The sequence below is a fragment of the Botrytis porri genome, assembly GCF_014898465.1.
Source record: "Botrytis porri strain MUCL 3234 chromosome Unknown BPOR_003, whole genome shotgun sequence".
In the NCBI taxonomy this organism is placed as follows: Eukaryota; Fungi; Ascomycota; class Leotiomycetes; order Helotiales; family Sclerotiniaceae; genus Botrytis; species Botrytis porri.
The window spans coordinates 1,760,990-1,781,406 of record NW_024066077.1 but is presented as its reverse complement, the minus strand read 5'-3'; the positions used below and the strand labels follow the sequence as shown (position 1 = coordinate 1,781,406).

The window sequence follows — 20,417 nt, the reverse complement described above, 5'->3', positions numbered from 1 at the left end:
TGACTTTTCCGCTCCAGTGCTCATGCCAAATATTATGCACGGCCTGAGCATTTCAAGTCGCAGGAGCGTGGAACGAAGCTTGATCGGACATAATTTGGATCGGGCCCATAGTTACCGTTAATTGAAGAGAGACCATCGCGTTGATACGGTGTGTAGACGGGACAATGGGGAGCGGTCGGTTGGAGTTGCTGATAATTTGTGCCGAGACGGTAGCGAGCGACATCTGGATATGAGAAAAGACGGGTTTAATAGTTTGCCTACTTTGGCAGCAATCCTTTCCATACTACCACACAGAGAAAGCGAGGTTAGGGATGAATGTTCCCCATATTCCGATTCGGATTGTCGCGGGTGAGCATCGGGTATAATCGATTGAGACTTTCGCGAGGTCGAAAATGTAGAAGACGTCACAGACTTCACATGGTGAAGGCTTCATCTATTCTAGAGATGCAGAGTGAGAGTATTTTCCATCCTCAACTACTCACTTCATCGTCCACCTCCAACAATTTAATCAGACCCTTAATCACATAGCTCTCATTTTTAATCCTCTATCACAATATCGTATAGCTGATCTCGAATTTGAATACTCAAGATGGTCGTAAGATCACATCAAAGTCAAATCCCTGCACGAGCGATGCCTCCAGTGACATATCCCCACGCCACCCACCAGATTCTAACTTACCGTGATCGTAGATCTACTACGTTTTCTCTCGCGCAATGGAGATTTAAAACTCAATTCTACCAATCCTCTTGAGCAGCCACTCATCAACCTGAACTTCCTCTCCATTGATCTGGATCTCGTCGCTTTGCGTGAAGGATGTCAATATGTAGATGATATCCTAATGAACGGTGACGGAATGAAAGATATCATAGGGGAAGATTATCCCTGGCCTATGCCTCGAAATAGCGAGGAGGTGATGCATAAGATGATTTTAGAGAGAAGTCCGACAGGATTCCATAAGTTGGGCCTCTTATCGAGATCTTTCCATCAAACCAAAACTAATACGAACAATCTACCCTCCAGATCCTGCGGAACCGTCCGTCTTGGGAAACCCATCGACCAAGGTGTTGTTGATCATGAACTTAGGAGTTTCGGTGTCAAGAATATCCGTATCACTGATGTAGCTGTTTTTTCCTGTCATCCCAGATTGCCGAATTCAAAATGCAATTTACATGATCGCGAAAGGGGTGCTGGGTTTATTAAGGCTGCTCATTCGGATCTCTACCAGTGACCATTTTCTTCCAGACACATGTTAGAGTGAAAGCGCCAAGTGATACGATTGGGAAGCACAAGATATTGGCATGAAATATGACAGCCTGACAGGCGTAGCGGGCCAAGTAACCTGGAATCCGATCTCAACATAACTTTCAAATCTTAAATTGTCCAACATTCTCAAATTTCCTTTCCTTTCCCTTTCCCTTTCTCCCCAAACCCCTTCGCTTAAAACACCCCCAAAGCCGCATCTAAGCAAGTCCCTCCTCTCCATTTTCCATGTGAGAACTATACTCCGACCGCCCATTTAGTAAGCATTCACATCTCATCATCCAAAGTCAACCTCCTCCCCAAAAAGCCACTTCAAGTTCCGATTGCATCCTGGAATTCACTATTCTGATCAAAACAATCCAAACTTCCACGCAAGTATGTATACTCCAAATCCGCATTTCAACGTGATGATACTAATAAACAAATAAATAGATCGAGTCTAGAAATCCGCACACTGATATATTTCTGCTTGTCTCCTATATCAGCAAATATGTATACTTAGCTAGCTAGCTATTATAAATTAGATGGAAGACACTAGACAGAGGACTCTAAGAAAACACACAAAGTGTGACGTCTATTTACAATCGATCTCTGATAGAATCTTGGGATAAAAAGACTGGAGTTTCTACTATCGATATCCGTATATCCATTTCCTATACCTAAGATTTGCATCACACATTACCCAATTCTCTCTTCATCAATGTATCCATAAAATCGTCATTGACTCATCGATTCATTCATCATTGGATATTCTGCTTTTACCTAAATACCACTATTTCTCCTATCCCACAAAGTCCCCCAATCTCAAGTCCTTCCACAACCACAATCACCCACCCCAACAGCCCCACACACTCTCTCAGCCCCTACCTAAAACCTCCTCTCCACTCCTCTCCAACCATCTCCATATACAAAAACTGTATACAAACCAAAACCCATAGCTCAATTATATCCCCACGTATATGCGTATCATTATCGTAAATCTTGTATCCCATCTTATCCTTTCATTTGACAGATAAATCATCCATTCGCTCTTGTCCATGTGAAATCCCTTTTCACCCTCCCTCAATATCCATCTATCCATGCAATGCTGTCATATCATATCATACCATGCGTCTAATATTTTCCTACTATCATGCCCAAACCCAAACGAGCTGAATCCCTCATTACCAACTTTGAAACAGATCCAAGTTTTTCGTCAATCCTCAAACCATGATCTACCATCCAACCCTACGCTAAGATTTTCACCCATAAAAATGAATCATTAACTCCCTCCTCTCATTCTCCCATTCCGCCTATCCATTCTTCCATAACACCCTAATGCATCCTCTCCTTCAACACCACCACCGCAGCCCACCCCTCACAACACTTCGTACTCATTCCGTGTCCACACCAAGGACAGCTAACCCTCGTGCTAACTACCCCACTAACCCCCAATCCCTCATCCTTGACTACCGCCTCTGGTTTCGCCATACACTCATAGAGTTTACTCGGCATATCATGGAAATAGTTGCACCCACAACAAATAACAAACATTTTTGCCATTGGTTCAATTCCACCTTGTCCATTACTATGAAGACTCTGTGCTGAAGAGGCTGCGAGTTGGTTGGACATGCGAGGACCATTTCTGGGTGGGATCGCGAGACGGGCTGATCGAAGATATTGGCTGCTGTCGTTACTGTTGTCTTTCTCAGAAGAGCTCGAATTGCTGTTAGAATTAGATGATTCGCCTCCATTGAGAGCAGACGATGACATGAGTGAGTTTTTGGAATCGTTGTATTGCGCGTAAGCAGAGGTAGATGCCGATTCTCGTCTTGGCTTTCCCCCGTTCCCGTGCCCATTTACATCTCCCTTCCCAGGTACATTCTTTCCCTCACTACTTTGTCGTTTTCCCGGACCTTGTCGTGGACGCAATGGTTGATGTTTGAGCTCTGGTAGGAAATTCAAAGTGTGTTGCAGTGCAGTAGTCGAGGATGACTTACTCAGACTAAGTCTCCGTTGAAGATCGGCAACTCCCGCATCTGTGTTGGGATCTGCTGAAGCTAGAGACGCATGAAGGTTTGCAGATTGTGAAGTAGGAGTGGCCTGGCCACTTAGCGTATAAGCAATATCTTCTTCATCTTTGATTTTAACTGGAATCGGAGTTTGATTCCATGAATCTTTGACCTTGTGATACTTGCGAGATGCGGTATCATGACTAGATGCAATAGGACCCTTCTGCGATTGTGGTCTTGAAACTGCTGGGGTTGTGATACTGGACTGCTCATCGAAACTCAGATATTCCTCGCTAGATCCTGTGTAAGATCTAGAGCTGGATCTGCGATCCTTCTGGCGACGAGGTGAAGTTGGGTTAGCCGTTTGGGGAGGGAGCTTTTGCTGTGGCACAGGATTGATCTCTAGAGGCGACAAAAAGGTGGGAGATGAGTATTCGGGTTCTGATACTCTCCGAGCAGATTGACTCGGGAGTGCAGATCTGCTGTCGAAACCAGCGGCACGTGGCGAAAGGGTAGATTGCGAACGTAGCTTTTTAAGAGGCTCATCCAAATGAGAAGTTTGTAGAGAAGGCGAGTCTGGGGCAGACGAATATCTATGATTTACATTCGCTGTACCATTCTTGGCTCCTTTGGGTTGGAGTGATAATGGGCTCGGATAGAAAGATGGGACTTGCAATTCGCGCCTAGAGAACATACCCTCTTCTGGTTGAATGCTGCTCTGGGATGGTTGCGCAGTGAGCCTGAAATCCGAAGGAACGCTTTCACCGTCTATGAATGCCCGAAAATCTTCCTCATTCTCCACTACTTCCACATTTTCTCTGGCCCAAGAAATCGACGTACTACGCCCAGTCGCATTATGAATTGACGGCGTTCTTCTCATGACTTCCTTTATCGGAGCGGCGTCCAATTTGATATCACGGGTTGAGCTACTTAGATCACATTGTTTGCCGTGCCGTTTTTGCGTTGGAAAATAGTCGTCGTTTTCAGAGTTAGTATCCTCAGGAGATATATTAAAGCCCTGGGAATACAAAGGTTCTTGTACTTTTTGGGTTGATGATGGGGTGTTTTCCAAACCGAATCTAAAGCCTGGAGATGGCGGAGCAGCACACGGCGATTGAGGCTTGTAATTAGCCTCATGATTCACTGTTGACTCTGTAACATGATCCAATCTCGAGTTTTCGTTCGGTTTTCGGGCTCGAGGGTTCCTATTCATGATTGGCTCTAGATCACTAGCCGGCTGCTCACTGGCTTCCGGCCTTTTCAGAGTATGGGGGCTATAGGAGTCCTCACTTTGGGACTTTGTTGGGAGTTCGACAGCGGGTGTACTGGTTCCAAAAGGAGCCATCAAGTCCAATGTGCGATATCGAGAATTCTCTATTGATATGGGTGGTCGACTCTGACTAGGTTTGTTACTGTGACTAGCTGGTCTGTTATTTGACGATTTCCCGTCTCGGAGTTCGTTTTGAGTCGCAGCTTCACTCGATTGTTGCAATTTTAAACCTCCAATAAATCCAGTCGAGGTGGGAGAACTCGAGGTTGATTGATTTCTTGGCGTTGCATCCGCAGAAATGCTTGTGGATCTGGATCTGGATCTGAAAGAAGACATAAGTTTCTTGAGACCAAGATCCAAACTCGTTCGCCTTGATCGTCTACCATCATCGGGATCAGGACTCAATTTTATTATTTCCGGCGCAACTTGTACTGCAGGTTCAGAACTGGCTCGACCCACTGGAACTGCGGGTATCGTTTTACTTAGGCGCTTGTTGGCTGGAGGCGCCTTGCTCAATCGACCTTTTTGTTTTTGTGCCGCGGCTCGGGTCTCCCTTTCGGCCTTCTCCTTCTCTTTTTTTAACCGCTCTTCTTCCTTCTTGCGCTTATCTTGAGCTTCTTTCTTTGCCATTCTTCTTTGCTTGCCATCACCACCATCCCAAGCCGGCGACCGACATATCGAGGATGCATCAGAATCGTCTGCATCTACATCTGCAACAATTTGCGGGGACTTTTCCTTCACCGGCTCAACTACAAATACCTTTTTCGATGTTTTGGGTGCTGTTTTAGGTTTGTCGAATATCTGCGCAGGAGGCACCGCCACGGATAATGTTGGAGCAGTCATTGCTCGATCTGATTGTCTGAAGGGGACAGGATGTTCGGGAGGAAAGTTGGTATATACATTAGAATTGCTGGGACGCCTCTCGCGAAAAAAGCTATTACGCAGCGGTTGACTGACTGTCGCTGTCGAGGCTTGCATGCGCTGCAGCTAATTCATGTATGTTAGGCAATAATACTTGGCTATGTGAGATGTTCTTTTGCGTACCTTGCTCCTGTTCTCTAACTCGAGCATACGTTCAAGTGTGTTTCTCCGTGCTGATTCCGAGCGGTCATGTTTCGCTTTCTCCTTGGAATTCATTTCGAGATTGTACCTGAATTAAAATGTGATAGATGATCAATTCAAGGACAGGGTTACTGAAGCGCTTGACACATTTGAGCGTTTCGGCGCAGCTCTCATCAAATGACTCTGAGTAGTGAATGCGGGTATCGAATTATGATATGGTGATTGTGAGGGTATCTAGTAATAAGTAGCGAAGGGCAATTGATATAAAGCAGTGAGATTGTCCAAGAATTATCTTCTCCTCTTTCTCTTTTTTCCACAATATAATCGCAAACGCGAATTTACGGAATAGTGACAGGAATATCAAAATCAAATGGAAATCAAAAGCGAAATCGAAAATCTACTGCTGATGCAATAGTAGTAGAGAGTAAAGAAAGTTGATGCTACCTCGTGATGGAGAGATGTTATGTTATGTTATGTTTTGTTGGTGATGTGATATGATACGATATGATCAAGACCACACATCGCACCTGTGAGTGGATGGAAAAAAGATGTAAATAAAGAAAAAAACACTTGACAAATACCAGTCATACTTTGCAGATTCTCTAGGTGCTCCAGATCGATAGGATTTAACAGGTTCCTTTCCCTATTCTGTCTCTTTTGGACACTTTCTCTCCCCACCCCTACCTAGACAGATTGGTAAATTGAAGTGGTAACAGGTAAACAGGACAGGTAATGAGGTAACGAGGGTAACATGTGTGGACAAATGAACAAATGGTGAAAGAAGCTCACAGTTTGAGAAAAAAACCTTGTCTTTCATCGATACTTTTCGCTCGTGTTGTGTTCAGTCTTGGCGCAGGTGCTGAAATCGATATTGGCTGCACGTATGATTTTCGTTGTCACTGTACGAAGTAGTCTTTCTGAGGACCAAATGAGAATGAGTGTCGGCGATGTGGATGTTTAAGGTTGAATGACGCTTGATGGAGAAGGGTTAAGTCTTTGTTATTTATACCGAATATAGATTTGCATATATGCACATACCTAGATAGTAGGTTAGGTCGGTATTATCCAATTGTCATGTACCTCCTCCCCTCCCTACCTTCGTAAGTATCATCGGTAACATGGGTTCAGTCAGATCCACCCGTCTGCTGCGAGAATCGAAAGTTCTTTTTCTTTTTCCCTTTCTTTTTTTCCACCCCCATCCTCTGCGTGGAATGCAACTTCCCAGAATGCCATTTACGGATTCACGAGAAAAAATGGGCATAGAATGATCGACGCCAGGATCGATGTGTCGATGTGTCGAGGTCTGGAGGTCTGGAGGTCTGGAGGTCTGGATGTACAGTACCGGTGTATTCCCAGCTCTAATGACCACCTAGTCGGTATGTAAGATCTTATTATATTTCAGCTCGGTATATTATTGTGCGTATGTAGACATGGATGTAGACATGGATATCATATATATTTTTATGCTAACTTATCTCATTCCAAGATTCATTTCATACATACATACCTACCTACCTACCTACCTCCCTATGCAACTAATCCTATACAACATACAACCGCTCCACAAAGCATAAACAATTACATTGTTGATCAATCATCCAAATTTCGATTTCCCCACACCTAATATCAGTCACACACTCCAACCTGCGGCCCGTTCCGAACACGGGGTAGATGTCCCTGAAAGCTGGAAGGAAAAGTCGATTCTGATATTACAATTTTACTACAATGGACGACGCAGTAGACACTCATAAGCTTTTACACCCGCTAATATATTTGCCCCATCATATATTTGCCCTACCCCGCCCCGAAGGTTTTGCCAAGTTTTTTTCATATGTTTGAGAATTCCGGGTTCCGAGTTCCAATCCAAGGTTATTATACTTGTTAGGCATTTATTATTATTATTATTATTATTATTATTATTATTATTATTATTAGATAGATACCGGTAGGAGGAGGTTTTGTGTTACGAAGTGGGTATGAGTGAGGGGTTTTTGGTTTCATTGGGTGTGGTCATTTTATCTATAGAATTGTGTGTACTGTGCATAGAAATATAAATAGAAATAGAAATAGAAATAGAGAAATTGATAAGGTCAACAATTCTCCAGTGATGAAAGAAAATAATGGTTTTGGGAACAGTTGACTGACTGACTATATTACGTGTATGCAAGAAAAATAGTAACTATTACCTAGTTACCGCTTCATTATCTACATCTATTTTGCTTTGCTTTACCATATTAACTTGTATAGTTCTACAAAATCCAACCTGAAATTAATAATAAATTAATCCTTCCTACTCATTACCTCTCACCCTCTATCCATCATCCTCTGTTCAATCCCCCTATGGCCTGCCAGCCCACCCCCCTCATTCTTCTGTTGCGCTCCCTCCCCTGGCCCTTCATAATGAACCATACCGTCGCTATTCCCCTCATCTCTATCCCTCTCAGTAGCTGCACTTTGATTTCCATTCTTACCCCCAATCCCATGCTGCCTCAGCTCTTCCGCCGTCGGCGCAACATGCATCCAAATCTCGTCTCCGATTTCTAACTCTTCTAAGCCCGACAGTATTTTCCCCTGTGGATCTGTCGCGATGTTTTTCTTTAGTTTCCGTCTCCCATTCCTACAAGCACACCTTTCATGACAGTTCTTCGTCTTCCCTTTCGTCATCCGTATCCATTGCGGTGTTAATCGAATGCGCATTTCATGTGGAATTCTCAATCTACCCGCAATATATTTCTCCTTCGGCTGATGCACATGTGGTAACTCATCTAATTGCTTGACCTCCAGCAACCCCTCATTAGTGCCTCTATTCATGGCGCTAATTCTCTTCGGCATTACCATTTTCAAAAATTCTAGACTGGCATTAATATTCAAGTCGATGGCTCTCCGTGGATTGACCGTCATTTTGAGCAGGAAACTGCTAACATTTGGATAAAGAAGTGAGAAATCAGATTGCGAGATGTGTACGCTACCACGGACAGTGAGAAGCCAGCACAGCGTACCTTGTGATTTGGCTTCGCGGCAGAGTGACATGATACTAGAGAAATTGGAAGGCCAATACATAAATGCCTCGCTGTTGATACAAAGTAGAGGATTGTGAATGAGATGCTCTGAAGCACAATCTGCTTTTTGAATTGCGCCTCCCCAAGGATCATACAGAATTCCTTGCGAAATGTACGGGAATCGTTCAGCTTGGGAGCGGAGAACTTCGACAGTAGTGGCGGCACCGAAAGAATGACCAAGCATGGTAACTTGTTGGAGGTGGAAGCTGTTCTTCCAACTCTGCCAGTCGACACCTTTTAGACCACGGGAAGAACCACCGACACGACCGGGAGAACTTTGCCGGAGGTTGGCTTCGGCGATTCGGGCGCCATGTCCGTCATGAATTTGTGTCATGATGTAGTAGGCTTCTTCGATTTCAGCAAGGCGGAGTTGTATTTGGGCAGAGCGAAGTTCCTCATCGACGCTACAAGAGTCGAGTTAGCATTTGTGAATCCGTGTTTGCATCCGAGTTTTCGAATGTGTATTTTGTATTGTGTAAATCGCTAGTAGTAGAATGTAAAAAGCTCTACTTGATTATAATTTATGTTTCCCGAAATCCTTTAACATGTTTTGGATGTTCAGAGTTGATTTTACCGGGTCTTATTAAACCCTCGATCAATTGTAAATGGGTTGGCTTACCCTTTTTCATTATTTGGCGTAGTGTCTCTGGCATTTCCTTCTGGGAAAACATAATCAAATCTCTCATAGCCTCTCTCTCTCGCCTCGTCAGAATGGTCTACATTCTGTGATCCAAATTTATCGCCCATCTTTGGCAAATTAACGAAAGTACGTGGTCCCGAACCATCTCGATGTTCTATAGCCACAACTATAAATCCATAACTGGCAAATTCCCCACAGACAGAACTATATGTGGTTCTCGTTCCTCCTAGGCCATGACTGAAAATCAACAATGGAAAACATGGTGACTCTGGTTCTCCTGGTGGAGGTTCTCCCGCGCTATTTTTCGTCTGGTATCCGAATTCAGATTCTCGAGCATTTTCGGGCGGCCAATGTTTTGCCAACTTGGCATTACGGAAAGCAGGCAGTTTAGTGAAGGCAGTTGTCATGCCGAAGAATGCCATAGTAGGCCATGAAGGAAGGCCTGCAAATTTACTATAACCCTTTGCCACCTCAACACGAGGCCTCGGTAGCCATGTCGCTCGACTCCATTTCCTTTCCCCTTCTGGAGAGACCCCGTCGCCGGACCCAAAACTCGAAGGGTAGAAAACACTGAACAGGACCGTCTCGAGCTTTAAGACATGTTTATGTTGTCTCTTGATATTGGAGATTGTCCTTGGTTCTCGCACGGGTACTTCAATGTCCATTTGTCCAACGGAATATGGTCCGCTATAATATGGTAAGGGCTTCCTCAATATCTTCTCGCGAACTCCAGCCGGTGGCCGCGTTTTGGGCTGCTTCACAGTGTGAACATGATCCAGTTTATTAGGTATTGACTCTTTTGTTGTGTCTCCCATGGTTGGAAGTCGTTAGCACACGAGCATTTGTAAATGTACCAACAATTTTGAGCTCCTGAATTCTGGAGAGCATCTACTGTGGAATATCAAAAAGTGCCAAGGGGAAATATCGATTGAAGTATCAACATATCGTGACATCCAGATTGCATTTAATTGATGAGCAGACAGAACATTTTCGATCGAAAAGAAGACCGTTTGGAAACGCTAATTGCACCTAAACTGCATAGAGGTGCGTGCAAAGCAACTAGTACGTCGAGATGGACAAATTCAATACTTCACTTGTGACTCTACACGGAAATTTAACCACTAGGTAGAGGTAGCACTGCCTCTAAATTCTAGTGTCGGGCCTTGTATCAATCTTTCGAGCCGGTCCGTGAGCGGGAGGGCACAATCTCGACGTCATTTATTCAGCAGACTCGAGGCAGATTAACCTCATTAGAGAGAGGAACAGTAAATACTGATCACTAACGAGTCAAATCAATTGCTAGAAAAAACATAAAACTGCGAGACTGTGGAGCGTAGGTCCAAATAGGTCCAAATAATGAACATATCTAAGCCGAGCGAGCCGGGCTCGTATCTAGGTATCTAGGTAGTGGATATCAAAGCTTCTTTCTGCGATAAAACATCAGCATTAGTTAGTACTTAATAAGTAGGTGTGAGGAAATACTGAGAACAAAACGCACCCCCTGGAAAATATCCAAATAGCTGAAACTTTACATTCAGTACTTGGTACCATGGTATTGAAACCCTTTCCAACATGTAGAAATATACGAAGTAGTCATGGAGTTTTTCAATTTCGGCGTTTCCCAATACGTTGAACTCATTACCGTTAGCCTCGAACCTGTAATAGAGCCATAGAGTCGATCGAACACAAACAAGATCAATTGATCAAACACGAACAGATATGTCTGATCTTGGTCCCTAATGCGGTTCGGAGAATGATTTGATTTGTAGTAATAGGTAGTGATAAGTAGCTAGCACATAGATACTGGAATCTCTACTCTAGAGTCTAGAGTCTATAGACCTGATGGAATTCTGATCTAATGTGCGTAAGGATTCGAAGTTTGAAAGGACTGACTCAAGAAACACGATTCCGAATCGTTGTATACCCAGGTAGGTAAGTTACCTACCTAGTTACCCCGGAATCATGAGAAACAGTACAATTGACATAATTGATGATTGATTCGCTCCCTGTTCCCAATGCTGTAAAGATTATGAGTCAAAGATCGAGGATTAGCTGCAGTCACTGCCAGTCAGGACCTTACCGAGCTTACATACCTAGATAATCTTGCAGATTGATCAACGATCTCATTCTAGCCTCCTAGGAGTGGAAGAAATCGTCCATTGGATTTTCTCCCCTTTTATCTATCTTCAGTAGAATTCTCGATGAGATGGATTCACAAAAAGTAAGATTGCCTAGATACTTAGTACCTAGTACCCACGGAGTATATGTACCTGTGTTCCTCCGCATTCTTTTGATAGGTAAAGTTTGAAGCCTCTAGACCAATCATTTATCTAATATATTGAAGCACTAAGGAAGGGAAGGATTGTCATCGTTATTCTTCTATAGGTAGGTAATAGGTACTATTAGGTACTTTGTTAGGCTTTGTTAATGCTGCCACACTTCTTATATTAAATGCTGTCTTTAGTCATATATCTTGTAGTGTACGAAGAAGGAATACAGTAAATACCTAGTACTTGGTACCTCCTACTTAGTTGCTTCAACCGTGAAACCATCCATCCATTTTCATTCATTCATTCTTTGGAAGTACAAGTTTCAACCACTGAACAGAAGAAACTTCAACCAGTGACCACAAAGCCGCAACTTGACAGGAAAAACAGTACAACTTGTTTATTATGCTAGTGATTGCTCAGCTATGATCCCCCATTACTGTTGTTTTCTGAGTTTTCTTGAGTTTTCTTGAGAATAATCCACACCAAATCAACCACAAATCACGAAGACTATCATCAACGGATGTAAATGTATCAAAAAGCCATCGACTTACCCCCTATCGTTTAATCTTTAAACTTGTCTACCCTACTCGCTACAGTACCCAACTACCTACCTACTCAGCATCTTTTCAAATTAACCATTTCAACAATAGTAAATACAATAGGACAATTGCCGATTACCTACCTGCCTATCCTTCTATTGATTCGTTAGAGTCAGATAAGTAGGTAGTCAAAACTACTCTATTGACACTGATACAATAATTCATTGATTAGTTGAACTTGATTAAGATCATCTGCTCTTTGGATCAGCTTGGAGAAAGACACAAATCACCTCTGCTTGTCCGCCTACTTGCCCTTCCCCCCCCCCCCCCCCCCCCCCCCTCCAAGATCATATGGAATGTATGGATTAAGGAGACGGACCCTATTCAAAGTCAATACAAACATTGCATTTCATACTGAGATAAAGAAGGACTAATGAACTCAGAAGCAAAATCCATCTTTGCTCCAAGATTTGAAGAGAATTGTCAACAGCATCAACAACATCAACATCGACATCGACATCAACATCTCCTGCAGCAAGGAGAAGGGAACAAAGTCAGCCGCTGCACAATCACAATTCATCAATGCCCCGTACCAATCCTACCAATCCTAGAACCGACATTGGCACAGACGTCATGTGGGGCTCATGGCTACGCATCTGGCTTGGATCGGACAAAGAGACAGGGGTCAATTTCAACACATGGTACAGAAGAATTAGATGCTCGAGAATCTACACAATTCACGTCAACAAACAATAATAATTCTCCATCTCAACTTCTTAATTTCGACATTCCCATATCGGTGTCGTCGCAAAAGAGCAATTCTTGGCTTGCTTCGGTTTCTTCAAATCGAGATAGAGATAGAGACCACGACCCAGACCCAGACCTACAAGGTATAGACAATCCAGAGTCCCAAAGAAGAGTATCGACCGCCTCGTCTACCACTCTATTGTCAACCCCTCAGTTATCGCCGTTATCACCCTCATTGCAAGCCTCGAAACATTCTAGAGAGGAGGATAATGTACCAGAGAGGACCTTCGATATTACAATCTCAGAACCACCTGTAAGATTCTCGGAATATACTTTTCATTGAATTTGCACATTCATGAAACTAAATCTTCTCCATTATCTAGTTCAAACGGCACCGCGCAAAATTGAAACACTGTCATATACTCCAGGCAGATAATGAAGCAGCACACGACTGTCCTACAACCCTACAATCGCCTAGATCTCCCCGATTTACAACTCACAAACTCAAAAGGACGCATTCCTCCCAAAGTTCTCCAAATATAGACACGACAGTTATGTCGAAACTAGATAAAGATGGCAATGGTATAACAATACTCAAGTCGGTTCGGTATTAGATTTCTCTCTTTTTTTTTTACTTTTTTTTTTTTTTACCATACTTGGCGGTTGGGATCTTCCACACTTACCATGGCATCGCTTTGACACTGTTTTATTCTGAAAAGCTTGGAGTTACTGACGGTGCTCTACTCAAAGATTAGCTCGTGGTAATATATTGGGTAACAACTCGAATCCTCCTGGAAAATTCATCGGGCCCACATTGAATCTAGAACAACAAAGGCGTACAGCCAGCCCCAAGCTGAGCGCGGATCCTCAAGAAGGCTCATTGATTCATAAAGTGGGCATAATCGAACTTTTAGAGCAAGATGAGAGACCAACTTTCATAATAGATGTTTCTAATCAGGAAAATTACATACCTGGCGGTCGTTTACGACTAGAATATGCGAATGCATCACTACGGGCTATGAATCCGTTATTGGAAATGATAGCAGGCTTTGCGGATTTATCCTCTCCTACCATCGTTACACATGCATTTCCGGAGTTCAAAGCATGGGTGTTAAGTTTTGTGAGCAAAGAAAGCGAATCTTTAGATATATGCTTGCCATCATTCTTGTATGGAGGGTTCACATGGCGTTGTTCGACTTTACAAAAACGTCTTCGGGTAATGAATGGCGTCAGAACTCTAATTCCCACGACCAACTCGACCTCATCGAACGCAAACAATAGCAGCCCTACTATACTGAATCCAGGTTTCGTAATCGGTCAAGATTTGAGAAGTTCAACGGATCTATTCCCTGAGCCGTCTGATTACTTTGGAGATGCAGCTACAGTTGTCCCTGGTTCGAGCCCGATAGACTCACTTCTTGCTGGCAATCAAGTAGCACACATTGATGGGTCTTCATTCGATTGGACAAGACTTCCACTAACTGCAGCATTACCTCGACATATTCAATTCACTCGTAATATCAATTGGGCAGCCTCTCCTCTTGGGCCAATGAAAAACTGGAGTTTTGATTTGAGAGCTATGTGCAATCTCATCATGGGAAGTCCTCATCCAGCCGCCATGTACTGGGGATCTGAATACACAGCCATATACAACGAAGCGTATATATTACTAGCCGGACAAAAACACCCTAGCTTAATGGGACAAAGTTACAAAACAGCTTGGGCCGAAATCTGGGATGATATCGAAGCGGTCTTTGCAAAAGCAAAATCATCTGGCCAAGCAACCATGAAAGATGAAGATAGACTTTTCATCAAACGAAATGGTTACCTGGAAGAATGCTATTTTGCATGGAGTATAATTCCACTAGTCGGAGAGGATGGCTCTGTAGTCGGGCTGTACAATCCGGCATGGGAAAAGACGAGAAGAGTAATATCAGAACGCCGAATGCTTACTTTGCGAGAAGTAGGAGAGAAGACAGCTACTGCGAGAAACATTAAAGGATTTTGGGCACAAGTGATCAAAGCATTGGAGTATAACCCATTTGACATACCTTTCGCTCTTCTCTACTCGGTTAATGAGGATGTCGATAGCGACATGAGCTCACAGAGATCATTGAACTCCGGAAGTATGTCACAAGCTCCATGTTGTGTGTTGGAGGGAACAATTGGTGTCCCTCAGGGCCATCAATCAGCCGCAACACCATTGGATCTCCACCTTAGCGAAGATGGATTCGCCCCATATTTGAGAGAATGTATGAGGCTTGATAGACCTGTACTGCTTACCACCGAGGAAGGAACCCTACCAACGGAACTAATCAGAGAACTCGAATGTGAAGGATTCGGCGATCCTTGCCGAGCCGCTGTTGCCATACCACTTCATGCCACTAGCAGAGAATCCATACTAGGTTTCTTGGTCATGGGAGTGAATCCAAGAAGACCTTATGATGACGATTATAGTTTGTTTGTTGAGCTCATGACTCGCCAATTGGCAACTTCAATGGCGTCAGTTGTTCTCTATGAAGAAGAGATTCGCAAAGGTCAGAAAGCAGCGCGCATTGCTGCTCAAGATCGTCAAGAATTATCTGAGCTTGTCAACCTACGCACCCAGGAAGCTGTGGAAAGTGAAAACAGATTTACCCGCATGGCTGAGATGGCTCCCGTTGGAATGTTTATTGCGAATTCTCAGGGAGAAATCACATTTTCTAACGATGCTTGGTGGGAAATATCGCGGCATCCTCGATCTGATAATAGCGCAAAATCCTGGATGGACAGCATTAAAGAAGAAGATCGCGAAGGAGTCCAAACTACCTGGAACAAGTTAGTTGCACAGAAAGTAAACGTGACGAAAGAGTTTCGTTTCAAAACGCCATGGCAAAGTAAGCATGCTTTGACAGATACATGGGCTCTCATGAACTGCACTTCACTTAGAGATAGAGACAATAGCCTGATGAGCATCTTTGGCTGTATCACAGATATATCACACCAAAAATGGGCAGAGGAGTTTCAGAAACAGAAGACGAAAGAGGCAATAGAGCTGAAGCGACAACAGGAGAATTTTATCGATATGACTAGCCATGAAATGCGCAATCCTTTGAGTGCTATCCTACAATGTTCGGACGAAATCACCAGTGCTTTGACTGCTCCTGTGCTCAAGAGTTTGAAATCAAGCATGCGAAATAGGGAAGCGCCTCAGGAAATATCAGAACTTATCGAAAGCAGCATTGATGCAGCTCAAACTATCGCACTTTGTGCGCAGCATCAGAAACGCATCGTCGACGACATTCTGACCTTGTCTAAATTGGACTCAGCGCTTCTCGTCGTAGCACCTGTCTCAACGCAACCAATATCTGTGGCCAGGCGTGCCATCAAAATGTTTGAAGGAGATATGGAGAAACATGACATCTCTATTGAATTTCAAATCCAGGATTCGTATGCTGACCTCAACATCAATTGGGTAAAACTTGACCCATCAAGGCTATTACAAGTCCTAATAAACCTGCTAACCAATGCTATAAAATTCACTACGGGTCAGCCTCAACGATCAATTATTGTGAGTGTTGGTGCAACGAAGGAACACCCGGCAAACAGCGATACCAACGTTCAGTATTTTCCTTCCCGATCAGGCATTACGGGTTTGGCAATGGATGAAGCAGAATGGGGTCCAGGCGAAGATTTATATCTGAAATTTGCTGTTCAAGATACAGGTAGAGGTCTTGATGCAAAAGAAGTTTCAATTTTATTCCAACGATTTTCACAAGCGTCTCCACGTACTCACGTTCAATATGGCGGGTCAGGCCTAGGATTATTTATCTCGAGAGAGTTAACCGAACTTCAAGGTGGGCAAATTGGAGTCTCCTCAGAAAAAGGAGTCGGCAGTTGTTTTGCGTTCTACGTCAAGGCTCGCCGGGCTGAGGGCAGTCCTGAAACATCACCGCTATCTTCTCCAAATCACATTGCCATCAATCGAAAGTCTTCTCCGCGTACTACAAACCAAACTCCGGTAGAAAGTATCACCAGCTCGTTGGAAAAGCCAGTGCATACCCAGTAAGTTTACATCTCTTCCGTCTTCATGTGCATGAAATCACATCTGTTTTGCTGTTGCCATGATTCTCTACTTACATTAATGAATAGATCGAAAGGAGGAGCTTCAGCAAGTATAGCTAGGATATCACCAAGTCCAAAGGTTGATTACAAAGATATTACAATTCTCATCGTAGAAGATAATCTTGTTAATCAGCGCGTTTTGCAAAAACAATTACACAGAGCCGGTTTTGTGACGGAAGTTAGCAACCACGGATTGGAGGCTTTGCATAAACTAGAAGGGTCATCTTTTTGGAAGCATGAAAATCCCACCGCGGAAAGAACCAGTATCTCATGTGTTTTAATGGATCTGGAAATGCCAATAAGTATGTCCAAAATCCTCTTCGCTGTCCTGGACCTTTGGATAGGTATGCTAACAATTTAACGTTCAGTGGATGGTCTTACCTGCACTAAGAAGATTCGAGCATTGGAAGCTGATGGAACGATTGTTCGCCATGTTCCAATCATTGCAGTTACGGCAAATGCAAGATTGGAACAGATTGAGACGGCTTTGGCTACTGGGATGGTATGCGCCCCTTTTACTCCTTTTGTGGAAAGGTTTATTTTTGGAGCCGAGACTAACAAATTGGAATTAGGATGATGTTGTTTCTAAACCATTTCGTATCCCAGATCTAATACCCAAGGTTGAAGCATTAGTAATTAAGAGTCGAGTAGAGTCACAGAGACAAAGTCAAAAACAGAGTCGAAATAATTGAAAGTCGTTTGGGAAGGAATTTTAAAATTTGGGAACTATTTTGGTAGTGACAGCAAGCGATTTAGACGGATAGAATAAGTGATGGGATGGGGTTTATACACGCATGATACTGGCGTTAGGGATTGTTTGTTGGTGGTGCGCATGTGGGATACCCAAATCGTATATATGCATTCTGGTTTTATGGAGTTTGATATGGGCTGGAGTTTGACTTTTGGGGGGGGGGTTGGATGAAGGGATGAGTGTCTTGAGGGAAAAGGGATTGGCGGAACAGGAGTGCATGGACAGCATGGTGAGGGGGGGAGAGAAGGAGATGTTTGATCTTTCAATGGGTGCATGGATGCACGAGTGGGTGAATGAGAGGGGGTGGGTAGGTGGGTGGAGGGTGATGGTAATATATATATTGAAAAGCTATATGAGTAGTATGTCATGAATAATATAACATAGCATACCTTCACCGCACGATTATATAACTTCCGGAGTGATTATAGTGAGTGAGCATGTAGGGAGGTGATTGATGAGATTAGATGGGAGGAGATGAGAGGAGATGCCAAGGTAATCATCAGATTAATAGTTGGTTGAGACGGAAGAGAATGAATCCATGGTTTTGAATTGGTTTGTTTGTCACTTCACATGGCATATCATCCATCTGTTGTCACATATACTTTCTTTGGAATCATTAAGCGAAATGATATCATACAATCTTCTCCAAATTTAACAATACATCATTGTCATGCATTCTATTCATCCATCCACGCATCCCAAATGTTCATGTGGTCCATGTTCACGTTCAGAGACATTCCTTCAAACCAACCCAAAAACCATTACCATCCCCCTCTTAACCATTCTCGCAACCAAATCAGCCTATCATCCCAAACCACCTAATTCTCACTCCCCTTCAAACTCCTCTTCAAGCTCCCGAATCTCCTCTTGAGACCCTCACCCATCTTGTGCGATTTCCCCGCACTATTACTTCTGCTACTTCCTACACCCGCGTCATCATTTGAAAAATCCACCGTTTCCATTGCTCTCCCGCTCGTCGTCGTCATGTTTTTGCTATCGCTCGCAAGGTTACCTCCGCTTGCGCTTCTTTGGCGGTTTGTGGGAGGGGGACGCAGACTTGATCCTGATGCGGACGGGGAGGATTGAGATTGCATTTCGTAGGCGGAGTTGCCGTCGGACATGTTGCGACGGTGGGATTTTTGGGCGCGCTTGTGGTCTTTGAGGGCCTTTTCGATGGTGAAGGAGGGTTCGCCTTTGCCTTTGTAGTCTTCGGGGAGGTATTTCTAGGGGTGGGGTGTTAGTCTGGGTTGGGTTGGGTTGATTGGGAGTGGGTGGAATGTCATCTGGAATTGTAAATGAGAGTGAGATGGAAGTGGAGTTGGAGTCGCCCATTAAAGTCCCTCTCGTCTGAACTTTGCAAGTTGAGAGTCCAGTTGTGGGATATACATTTTGTGACAGTAGAAATAAGGACGGAAAGGACAGGAAAAAAAGTTAGCATACCACATGATCCCATCTCTTGTATGCACCACCAGCAGCATCAGGTTCCCTCATCAAATCTGCACCTTCTTCGTAATTCATAATTCTACCATCTGGACCCGGCATTCCGGGAGGAATTGCAGCTGTTCCTGATAAGGGAATGTGTCTCTCCAAACTATCTTGAATATTTTCTCTCGGGGTAGCTCTGATCGCTTCCGCGTTCGTTTCCGCAACCGCTGCCACGGGGGAATTCTTGTAGCTTGTATTACGTGCCATCAATGTAGCATCATAAGGGCCTCCATGATGATACGCGCCACAGATTGCAGTACGATCGAGAGAATCAATGGTATCGGCACCTGGAATGTGCTTCTTACGAAGATGCGGAGATCGATATGCTGTTTTGGTTTCTTGACGGAGTTGATCGAGAGGTCTGTGGGACATGTCACCGGGGAAGCGTTCACCTAGTGAGCTACCTCGTCGACGTCCTTTGCCATTATCGCTCACTGGTTCTTCGAGACTCTTGCGGAGGCTTCCACTGTTGGGTTTGGAGTAGCCGCCAAAAGCGGATTGACGATGAGATGAATAGGGATTGTTGGAGCTAAAGGAGGATTTGGTCGGACTAGCGGAGGAGGGAGGTGTTGGGTAGGAAGACACGGTTGATTGGGCGGTTTTCTTGGTGGAATTGTTTCTCCCGAAACTGCTCGATTGGGTTTGTGGAATGGAAGATTTGAAATGGCTTCCGGGACCTGTTTCTTCGCTCGGCTGAGGAGCATTGAGAGGATCGATTAGATATTGCTGAGCCTGGTTGGAGAAAGGGTTGTTAGTGATCATTGTGATTGATAGTGTGATATGGGTATGATTGATATAGTGAATTTTATAGATGAAGAGCTAAATGTCTATGAATTGATAGGTTGGTTTATTGACTCATTGATTGATTGATCAGGATACAGATGGAGAGTTTAAACATACCCATTTATCACTTGAGCTGTCCATTTTGGAGATAATCTAGCACCAAATATGGTGTGATGAATGATTCTGGTGATATCCGAGTGAGCCGTGCCGTGAATAGAATGTTATTAATCACCAGGTGATTTTTTTGTTAGCAGTGAAGTATTGAAGGCACGACAGGAGATTTCTTCTCGGGTAAGATTATTAGATATTGTGAGAGAAGAGAGAAAGAGAAGAAGAAGGCGAAGGCTTTCTATTTGAGGGAAAGTATCAAGTAGGCACTATTAGGTCAAGTACTAGGTGATGGGTCGGGTAGTAAAGTAGGTCATTAGCACTCTTCTGACATGATATACAAGGGC

General features: G+C 43.7%; 4 protein-coding genes across 4 annotated transcripts; 1 reads left to right on the top strand and 3 right to left on the bottom strand.

The window, feature by feature from the left end:
• Window positions 1-2,575: 2,575 nt before the first annotated feature.
• Window positions 2,576-5,659, bottom strand: EAF01_002587 (uncharacterized protein; the record flags this gene model as incomplete). The annotated part of the gene is made up of 2 exons (XM_038910840.1): window positions 2,576-5,509; window positions 5,567-5,659. The coding sequence occupies 2 exons, from the start codon at window positions 5,657-5,659 to the stop codon at window positions 2,576-2,578; spliced, it is 3,027 nt and encodes a 1,008-aa protein (XP_038773762.1).
• Window positions 5,660-7,888: 2,229 nt separating this feature from the next.
• EAF01_002586 (uncharacterized protein) lies at window positions 7,889-10,098 on the bottom strand (the record flags this gene model as incomplete). The annotated part of the gene is made up of 2 exons (XM_038910839.1): window positions 7,889-9,047; window positions 9,263-10,098. The coding sequence occupies 2 exons, from the start codon at window positions 10,096-10,098 to the stop codon at window positions 7,889-7,891; spliced, it is 1,995 nt and encodes a 664-aa protein (XP_038773761.1).
• Window positions 10,099-12,525: 2,427 nt separating this feature from the next.
• Window positions 12,526-17,635, top strand: EAF01_002585 (uncharacterized protein; the record flags this gene model as incomplete). The annotated part of the gene is made up of 6 exons (XM_038910838.1): window positions 12,526-13,152; window positions 13,223-13,446; window positions 13,590-16,883; window positions 16,971-17,245; window positions 17,312-17,445; window positions 17,516-17,635. 6 exons carry the CDS (start codon window positions 12,526-12,528, stop codon window positions 17,633-17,635), a joined length of 4,674 nt encoding a protein of 1,557 aa, XP_038773760.1.
• Window positions 17,636-18,512: 877 nt separating this feature from the next.
• On the bottom strand, window positions 18,513-20,103 carry EAF01_002584 (uncharacterized protein; the record flags this gene model as incomplete). The annotated part of the gene is made up of 3 exons (XM_038910837.1): window positions 18,513-18,917; window positions 19,135-19,911; window positions 20,080-20,103. The coding sequence occupies 3 exons, from the start codon at window positions 20,101-20,103 to the stop codon at window positions 18,513-18,515; spliced, it is 1,206 nt and encodes a 401-aa protein (XP_038773759.1).
• Window positions 20,104-20,417: the final 314 nt, after the last annotated feature.